The 10250-nt window shown below is 39.0% G+C and overlaps 2 protein-coding genes across 3 annotated transcripts; one reads left to right on the top strand and one right to left on the bottom strand.

The window, feature by feature from the left end:
• Window position 1: 1 nt before the first annotated feature.
• Window positions 2–5717, bottom strand: nudt22 (nudix (nucleoside diphosphate linked moiety X)-type motif 22). Of its 2 annotated transcripts, none has more exons than XM_028589472.1 (7): window positions 5634–5717; window positions 3005–3153; window positions 1951–2638; window positions 1754–1873; window positions 710–807; window positions 522–615; window positions 2–358 (listed from the first exon to the last, which is right to left on the bottom strand). In XM_028589472.1, exons 2-7 carry the CDS (start codon window positions 3091–3093, stop codon window positions 239–241), a joined length of 1209 nt encoding a protein of 402 aa, XP_028445273.1. In that variant the 5' UTR covers window positions 3094–3153; window positions 5634–5717; the 3' UTR covers window positions 2–238. The 2 variants fall into 2 exon arrangements, with proteins under 2 accessions (XP_028445273.1, XP_028445272.1); XM_028589471.1 differs by lacking the exon at window positions 5634–5717 and adding an exon at window positions 3843–4201.
• Window positions 5050–9483, top strand: dnajc4 (DnaJ (Hsp40) homolog, subfamily C, member 4). The gene is made up of 8 exons (XM_028589473.1): window positions 5050–5132; window positions 5658–5732; window positions 6486–6610; window positions 6759–6849; window positions 7243–7424; window positions 7742–7909; window positions 8361–8447; window positions 8588–9483. Exons 3-8 carry the CDS (start codon window positions 6519–6521, stop codon window positions 8682–8684), a joined length of 717 nt encoding a protein of 238 aa, XP_028445274.1. The 5' UTR covers window positions 5050–5132; window positions 5658–5732; window positions 6486–6518; the 3' UTR covers window positions 8685–9483.
• The last annotated feature ends 767 nt before the right edge of the window (window positions 9484–10250 follow it).

Genomic DNA, 10250 nt, shown 5'->3' on the forward strand with positions numbered 1-10250 from the left:
GTCGCTTTTTAGTATTTTTATTCAGATATTTGAAAAATGTCATCATGTTTTTACTCTACAGTGTACAGATTATGAAAAAATGTACTGTATTTTGCACAATTTTACCACCAGTATTGGTCAGAGAGAGCTTAAAGTCAAATAGTAATAAATCCCTGAATTTGAATGAAAAGGTTTCTCTTTGTGAATGTACATTTGGTCATCTGGATCAATTTTCTGATGCGATCAGCTGAACGTCATGTCATCTGCTCTGGTCTCGCTCGCTGTCAGGCTTCACGGTCTGATAAAGCAGCACGGCTCCTTTAGCTGAAGGGCACAGCTCCGACCACAGAGGGCTGCTTCTGTCCAGCTGCAACACCTCCTAAAAACATTTCAGGGACACTGAAATCCAGTCTTGTGTATCTATACCTTGTTATATACCGCACTTCCCTTCTAATGCAACTGCCAAAACAAGAAAGCTCATTCTTGAGTTGGTATTCAGACAGTTGTACTCAGTTATACATCTGTAACTATGGATTACTCACCGTCCTGCTGAAGAAGACAACATCTGTGGACTCATGGGCCTCTGCTCCTCCTTTCCAGTACAATTTTCTGACTTCATCAGATGTCAACGAGCAACTGAGGACACACCGATAACAAAGACTCTACATTATATCTTAATGAAGCGATTCGAGGCAAACTTCCATCATATCAAAACTGAAGGAATGAATACCTGACATAGAACTCAGCGCTTGGTCTGCCGGCGCTGGTGTGATTCAGAGCGATACCCATCAGGACTGGCTCTCCGAGGGAGCTCAGAGGAATATTCACCTGCGCACGTACAGAGGGAAGACAGGATGAAGTACGTGAGACAAACGATAAATACCACACTTTCAGTTTTCAAAGAATTTCTCAAGTGAATAATATACATTTTCAACATGAATTCATGTTCAAATGATAACTGAGCTCTTCCAATGTATTGGGGAAAAAAAACAACTAATGTGAATATTGTTTTTTAAAAACTGGTTCAACAGTCAGTAAGGTAAAATATCAATAAGCCAATTTTCACCAGGAAAAACTAAAATGCTTTCCGATTCATTTGGAAGATGTTATAATCACTTAATATTCTACACGTAGACGTTTTAAGTGCAGTCACCAGAGTTCATCTTTTAGAAAGCCAGTACAGTTATTTATTCTTGGTTGTTTTATTGATCTTTTATTTATCTACAGATTTTTTGTTTATCACTGAAGGACAGAATCAGTCTGACCTTTAACAAAATTAATCAACAACAATTTGGATAATAAATGAATCACCTAAATCATTGATTAACAAATAAGACCTACATTTTTGCTGGTTACAGCTTCCCAAATGTGCAAATTTGATGCTTTTTTTTGTCTGTGATAAACTGAATATATTTTCTGGACTGTTGGTCTAGTGATTGAAAGACATCTGGGAACGTCTTCACCTTTTTCTGAATTTGAATATACTAAATGATTAACTAATTAATAAAAAATAAAAAAAATCAACAATATGAAGTGCTTAAAAAAAAAAAAAAAAAAAGTACAATGAATTTCAGCCATAGTTTAGAATGGGAGTGAAAAACAGGGACTCTTATTTACCAACAAATCATAAAGCTCTGCACTTATTTTATGCCAACATGGAAATGCAGCCTTTTGGTTTTTATTCTATTAAGTCATCTTAAGTCACATAAATAAAATAACTGTAACTAAACATCAATTTGATGAAATAAGTTAACAGTGGACTTTTTTTCCCCACCTCGTCTCTGATCTCAGCGCACACAGACGAGAACAGCTCTGAGACGACTGGCCTCTGCGACATCATGTCCACACTGATCTGCTGCTCACACACTGCCTGGCCCAGGCGCTCACACACCACCTGAGGAGGTGCATCGATGGTATAAATAACACATCGAGCATATTTGAATGACACTTGATTCACTTTATTTACTTCACCTTTGGCTCTGGGTGACCTCCGGGGATGTCCAGGAGCCCCCCTGCCTCTGCCACTCTCTGGCTCCTCCTGATCAACACTACCTGGCTGTCGTCTGTACACAGGACTGCACCCACACCCAGAGGCTGAGCCAGCAGCGCCAGAGGATCACCGAACTCCACCTCTCCACGCTGACGTAGCTCTGCCACTCTACACGACCAGTTTGTTCCCAGGTAATCTTTGTAGCATGTAAGGCCTAGTCTCAGAGTGAGGAGGTGGCCGGTCCTTTGATCCTCTGTGTTTTTGGAAGGACGTTCAGCTGTAATGCTCTTTGACTCACTGTAATCAGAGAAAGCTTGTGACAATGCACGGACACTATCTACATTTTCTCTCTGATTCCCAGGTCGGTTTCTTTTCTCAAAATTGCTCTGAACAGCATCCTGCAGAGAATCAGTGACACACAAATTCTCCTCCATCCTTTGTCTGCTGTCTTGTAGTTCTCCTTCCGGTTCCTCTGCAAGGTCTAAGAAGGGGATGAGGGGTGGATGAGTGCAGGATTGGTGTTTAGGAGAAACAGAGCATGATGAGGCCAAGCAGAAAGAGTGCAGTCTGAACTTCATCCCGTTGAAAAGCCACGACTCTTTGGATACTCGCTCTGTCCACGCCTCCTCTATTTGACGCTCTAGAGCCGGATCAGTCTGCCTGTTAAATCTAAGAAGAGGGAGAGGAAGCATGACAAAATCCTGAGGTTACTACAGTAACATTTTGCCCATACTGTATAAGGATAAGGTGTTATTCTATATTTTCAACAAATCCCATAAAAAGTTGTTTAAAAAAAAATGTTTAATCCATTCTGTTAGGTAGAAAGGCCTTAAAATTATATTACTCTCAGAGGCCGGATTTATTTTTATAAATATTTATGTTCATTTGCAAATGTGTTAGGTGGGTTTCTTTTATAAGTCCTCGTTTTTTTTATCCCACCTGTGTATTTTTATGTTATTGTATGTTTCTTCTTTTTTTATTTCCTTTTATATGCACAAATAAAGAAAAGAAAATAAAGAAATTAAATGTTCCTACCTTTCAGAAAGCTCTACTTGTACTTGTGACTCCAGCAGGCCCCTCCAGGCTGCACAGTGCAGCAGCACAGACACCTCTGAGTCCGTCATGTCTCACTGTGGATGATCAGTGAAGTCTTCCCTTGTCTCTTCACTCACACTGCTGCAGCTCTGTAAGTGTTTTTAACTGTTAATATTTCTGTTCATCTTATACAAACTTCACAGGTAAGAAACAGAAGCTGTAAACATGGTGCAAAGAGCTGAATCTGAGAACATGCAGTAGATAAGTAATGCAGATGCAGTAAATAACGGTGTCCAGGTAAGAAAATGTGTGTCTGCTGGCCTCTCCCTCCACTCCCATTACACAAACAGAACGCAGACACACATTCAGAGATTAAAGTTGGGCAGCACAAGCCAGCCTGTATTTTTCGTACGTATGTGTATGGTTTACTGTTTATTTGACCTGATATGTAATCGAGCTGTAGTATTCAGTAATCAATTTTAAAGCTGGCATAATGTGGACTAGAACTGTCCAGTCCTTTAAAAAGAGACACAATTAGACAGAAATCTTTTTTTTTTTTCGTTTGCTAGCTAATGTCCAGTTTGCCATGGATCACACAGATGTGGCTGATGCTAATTATATTCGCAAGTTACTAAAGTTAGCCTCAAGTGTTAACTGACAACTTTAGAGAGGAACTACTTCCAGCTCATCCTGCAACTGAGCACAGACAGACATAAGGACCATTTATTAAGTACAAATCACATCATGTAACCTGTATTTTATAAATCGAACGTCACTAAATAGACTGGACAACTAGTATAATCCGTTAAATTTGGGCACACAGTTGTTTTGGTCTTACCTTCCTAGGTGGAAGCGTATGCAACGCAATGGCTCTGTGTTACGTTAGTATCTTCCTCTTTTTTAGACAGACTGCAAAATGTGTTCATCATCACCATCCAGTGACCAAGAGTCCGAACTACACGTATACGTCACATCATCATCTATATGTTCCTAAATATTTTACTGACAGCTGTAAAAAATTATTGCGCATACTTAAAAAAAAAAATTACGTGTTATGTAGTATTCAAGATTTACTGCTACGATAAATAAACACTATATTTCACCTCTGTAGGTGAAAACGGCAGCAACAGGGTTATAATCCTGCGGAAACAAACCTTCTTATATACTGTCTATGAAACAAACACGTGCAGGGGCGTGTTAGTGTTGTATAAAGCCATACAGCTAAAGCTGCTCATAATCACAAACAACTTCCGGTCAGGATCAAAATAAGATTCTTGGCATTGTGTTGCAGGTAAACAGTACTACAAAGAAAATGTAAGTTATTTTGCCAAATAAAATTCAGTTATTGCCTATTCACAATAATTACACTTAATTAGAATTTAGGTTATTTTTTGGTTAAAAAAACGTCCGATAATAATTACATATTTTATAATAATTGTGTTGTCTATGTTGAATATTATAGTTTTATTGTTATTAACAAACTGCACGACAATACCAGGCCCGGTGCCAGTGTACAATGACTAAGGGGGGCAGGTAAAAATTGCGAGGGGGAGATTTTTTTTTCATAAAGTAGGCTAAAATTAACTGATTTAGGCCTACCCAGGCTTTACCCGCTGCCGCGACAGGGGTGGTCAGCACTGAATGGAGAATATGATCGGGGAGAGATAACCCGTGATTTTCATCAGATGAGGAATCTTCATCTGATGACGAGGAGCGCACCCCCATAGATTTATTAATGAAGTGACAGGACTGCTGGAGCGCTCGCTCTCTGTGTCAAATATCGCCGCAGATGGGATTACATTTTTGTTAGTAGCCTATAGTTGAAAGCCCCCATGCGATGTAGACGCCAAGTAGAACATGTAGCCTAATAGTAATTGTGTTGTTGTATTTTACGTTTTATGGATGTATGACGTTGAAACAAGTGGGTAGAAAATACAACTGAGGGGACAAAGCCCCCTTTTTCCCCTTTGTGGCGCCGGGTGCGTCACATAACCTGTAGTAATGGAAAAACGGCACTTTATTTTGAAGGGTAAATCTTCAGTGTTCCGGTTTTAATCCAGCTAGCTTGATGCAGTTGAGTCAACGGACCCACAGAACAGCTAGCTAGTTATGAAACTGAGTCCTGCTGGTATGTCACTTTTCTTTGTTAAGTTCTGGCTTCTTACTTGTTACCATTGTGTTGCATTGTTTAACGTTTGTTCTTTGTCTTATACACAACACCGCTAGCTAAATTATTTCATTATTATCAAGCTAACAGTAGAACAAAATAACGTTAGCTGTCATGTTAGCGTTAGTTATGCTGCACTGGTAGCACAACAAAGTGTCCCTACTGGAAGTACTGTTTGCTCTTTATTTGATAGTGTATAATGATTAATGTGCAAACAGCAGCAGCAGTCTGTAGCTGGTACTGTGTAGCTAAATAAAATAACAGAATAAAGAAGTATGTATAAAGCTAACGTTAACTTAGTTTGGGTCAACACGGCCCCAAGAACAAAACTGCACGGTGTCAAAGTGAATGTCAAGTTGTGTTTCACGTTTCAGCAGATAATAAGAGAGATCCTAGGACAAACTGCTAGTGTTGTTTGATCATAAAATTGTTAAAGTCCTCAATCAAAGATACTTCGCTCACCTCGTCCCCTGTTGTTGTCCGCAGCCAGTCAGATCACCTCTCAACAGATGAGGGGAAAGTTGCTGACAGCATCATTTTCAATGGAAACACACTAGAAAGGTAAAGACAGGAGCACTGTCTCACAGCAACTCTAACCACGTTTTCTGTCATCAGTGTATGTCTCTATTTTTAAAATATTAATATGTTGTCAAGCTAAATGGTCCGAAGACATGGTCAACACCATCATTTATTATTAATAATTATGTATTTACTAAGAAAATCATTTTTTCAGGATCTTTCACTGACTTATACTATAGATTACATATCATGTGCACATGAATAGTCACATTTTGTTATTATTTAATTATTTCATATATTGCTCATATAGTAATCTTAAGGTAAAGGCCAGATAGCCCATACAATTTATTTAATTAACAATTTAACTCCAGTTGGCCATGGCTGTGGGAGTGGCCAGCTGCCATTTCCGTGGTTTTGGTTTTAGCAGCCATAATTGTTTTAAACATACTGTATATCTTATATGGCAAAAAAAAAAAAAAACTAAACATGTCTAAAAAATATGAAAATAATTATTCATTTTTAAGGACAATGCCTCCAGTGTTAGGTTTTGTCCCTAAGCGCCTCTTTGTCTAAATTTATATTAAAAGTAATAAAACACCAGATTATGTCCTTCCAACAGAAGTAGATTTATAAGATTTTTTTATACTCCAAGTGCAATATACATAAACATATTTAAAATGGTGTGAGGCCTGTGTCTGCCAACTTAGTAGTTATTATGGTTTTAAATATCTTCCTGTTTCTCCTGTAGTGTTCTTTGTATTATCGATAATGTTAACATTTGCCCTTATTGCACAGGTCCTCTGTGGGGAAACTCAGACTTTGTCCATCATGCATTTAGAGGCTCAGCTGCGTCTCTGTCAGAGTTGTCTGTGGGGCTGCAGGATTGGGCTGCGCCTGCTCTCCCAGAGCTATGCACACAGGTAGACTTTGTGTGTGTGTGTGTGTGTGTGTGTGTGTGTGTGTGTTGAATGGAATCAGAATCACTGAAAACAACAACTTAGTGATAGTGTTTAGTTACTCTGCTTTGTATTTTGTTTGGTTTTGAGTGCTTTGCTTTCTCAACCACAGAAAAGCTGTGAACTACTACAATCTTCTGGGAGTCAAATCTGATGCCTCCTTTGAGGAAATAAAAAATGCCTTTTTTGACAAATCTAAGAAGGTAAGGTCCTAATTTGTTAACAATAAAATGTATGGCCACACGAGGGCAGCCTTTCACAGCGTAGTTTATACTTATTAACTGTTCCCACAGTTAGCGTCCTGACTGTGTGTTTTAAGGTTGTGGCTCCCAGGGTAAATAAGGATGTGCATGTGTATTTACCTTGTGGTTTGGGCATAATTGAGGGGTATGCCAACTCACCCTTAAGAGAAATAACCATGGTTATAAGTGCAACTGCAAACCATACATTTTGAATGCATTTGTTTAACAGAGAAACACGTTTGTGTGTTAATTCAAGAAATACATGTCCAGGTTTGCACATGTTTGCACTAGAATATCTCTCTTGGTTTATTGGTTGGTTTAGACCTCATTACAACTGACCAATTCATCATGCAGCTACACCCAGACAGCGACCCATCCAACCCAGCGCTGCACAACCAGTTTGTGGAGCTGAACGAGGCCTACCGAGTGCTGAGCAAAACGTCGAGCAGGAAGGAGTATGACTTCAAAATCGGACATCCATACAGCGGGGGCCAGGCCTTCAGATCTGCCTCCAGTCGCACCAGCTACAGATCTAGGTGAAGATATACAGAATATGTCCGTTTGTGCTTGCTTATTAGTCCAATGTAACCTCACCTTCCTCCTCACTCTTTAACACTTTTAATGTGGCCTTGAGACTTAACATCTTAAACGTTTTTTTTTCTAGTTTTTGAGAAAAGACAGAAAATCAGTAAGAGTTTACTGTCTTCCAACAGTCAGGTGGAAGAAAAAAGGTTTGATGGAAATGTACTACATGATAGTCCCTCAGACTTGCCTCATTAACGCTTTAATTAAGACTGTTTTTAACATTTGTACCATCTGTTTTATGATTCTTCTTCAACTACTTTACCATCAGTACGGAGACCCAGGAGAACTTTCGTTACTGGGAGCAGTTTCGTCAGTCTCAAGCACAGGAGATGACGGCAGAGGAGTGGCAGAGGAGGAGGAGGAGAAACTTCCGCCTGGTGGGCTACTGCTTCATCACGATGGTGCTCAGCATCGGAGCCCACGTAGTCTTCTTCAGGTACAAAACCGCCACATGATGAAGACGCTTTTAAAGGGAAATGATCAAGCATTTACAAGGTGAATGTTAGAAGAATAGAAATTATGTGACAATATCCATACTGTACTAGAACTTTTTATTGAACTTCCCACTGCGGTGCGTCTATCTTATTTTTATTTATTTTATGCTGCACATTCACACCCAGATGATGTTTGTGGACATGTCTCTGTGCCATGTGTGTTGGCACAACCTCATGGCATGTGGCCTTGTTGTTTTCACACACCAACTCTGTGTCACTTCTGTTTGTGGAGAGTCCCTTCTTTGGGATCTGAAGAGCTGTTACAACAGCTGTACAAACTCATAAAGACAACTGAGCATGCAGAATGCCTGCTGAGCAACGTCAAGTTTTTAGGTTAAGCAAAGTTTTTCTGCGAACGGTGTCTTAACTCAATTGTTTCTTTGACTCTTTCAGGAAACTGGAAGAAGTTCACAATAACTTTATGGACGAAAAAGATCGAGTCATCACAGACATTTACAATGAATCCAAAGAGAGGGCCAGGTCAGCGCACAATCTTTAAATTAAACTGTGTTTTTCCTCTGCTTGATGGTCCATTTGGGTGGTAGCAGTACATTTGTTTGGGGTTTGTAATGCTTGAATATGGAGTTAAGTGTAAGGGTGTCTTCTGTGCTGTTTTTCAGGGCCAACGGTTTTAAGAAACAGACTGAAATCCTGCGGCAGAAACATGCTGAGTTTCTGGAGAAATACAAGATCCCCAAGGATGGAGAGGACAAGTAGGAGAGTCTCCAACTGTGCACTGTGATAATGGAGTTTCAAATGGCAGCAGGTGAAAGGCAGTGGACTGGATGTGGTACCTGTTTTAGGATTTTTAGAGTTTTTTTATTTAAGTGAAACATGTTAATGTGTTTGTCCTCAGTTGAGTACTTGAAGACACACAGAACATGGGCGTGATGTGGGAATGTTTCATCTGGTCATACAAGTGTTTCTTAGTGACCAAGCCAAGCTTGCACATCCGACTGCACCGGTCTGTTGAAGCATTTATACGTACTGTGATGTGACGGTCATAAGGATCCGCCTACAGTATGTACACAAACCATAATGAACACTGTTCAAACTGCCTCTTATGAACTCACAGGAACATGCTATTTATTGTCTCTGCCTCATTGCTGTTAGCGGGGCTCACAGATAACAGCATGAGTTGATCAAGTCAAGACGAGACAGACTAACTGTAATGTCAATATGTTTCTTGCTGAAAAAAAGATGTTGACCGTGTGTTGCTGTTTGAAATGCAACGCATAATAAAATGTCCTCCATTTGTTAGAAACGGAGTCAGAGAAGAAAATCAATATTATCACATGAAAAGAGTGACACACTAACTTATTTAGAGTCAAACTGTTGTATTAATAATGAGACTGAACATGTTCACATTGAATACAAAGAAGTTTGCTGGTTATTTCAACATTTACCACTTTACCTCTGTTTTTAGATTAGAGATTGTTGTTGTTTTTCAGTTTTTGACTGCCTTATCTATTCCCTGATGGGATGTCAGAGGGAAATGATTAAAAGATCAACTTTTTCTCATCAATCATTACTTCCCCTTTTTGTTTTCTCTCTCGTTCAAGTATGATTTGGTTCTGGTTTTGTAATATAGAACAGACCCATTTATTTCTCTCTAATACATGTAAGCTCTATTTGGAAAAAGAACTTATCAAAGGTTAATTAATCATTTTAGCATTATCTTTCTACAGTGAAATGAATTTCCTTTCATTGGCAGAATTAGCAGGAGGCTCTGACTGGCATCCAGATAGACAGTTGCCTTATAATGAGCAACCACACAGGAGAGTCAGTACTGTTGTAATTAGATAATTATTCATCTGCCCTACTTCAGGTCACATTCTCCCGTTTTCAATTTTTGTTTTATATCAGAAAATATGGGACGTAGAAATAAGCGCTGAAAATGTGTAGAAGAAAAATTTAACAATTTAAAACGTTGGAAAAAGCAAAAACAAACTGTGAAAAAAAGGCGTCGAAAAAAGGTTGACGGGAAGACAACACAAGGGTTAACTCAAAACTGACTCTACAGATAAAGTACACAGCATGTTTATTTGCATATTTACATTCACACGAAAGCTCTTTCATTTTGGTTATGAAACAATTCATAAGGACATCCTGGGTACACATTTGTTTGTTGGTGACATCATGGAAAAGAGGGTTGGTTACTAGTTATTGTTTTTAAAAGAATTCTTGCACAAGTATAAACTGAATTTATGAAATCCCAGAACTACCATGTGAATTGTGTTTTAAGAAGACATGTTGCCGTTTTTCTTGTCTGACCTGAGACTT

The sequence above is a fragment of the Perca flavescens genome, chromosome 10 (assembly GCF_004354835.1).
Source record: "Perca flavescens isolate YP-PL-M2 chromosome 10, PFLA_1.0, whole genome shotgun sequence".
Classification (NCBI taxonomy): domain Eukaryota; kingdom Metazoa; phylum Chordata; class Actinopteri; order Perciformes; family Percidae; genus Perca; species Perca flavescens.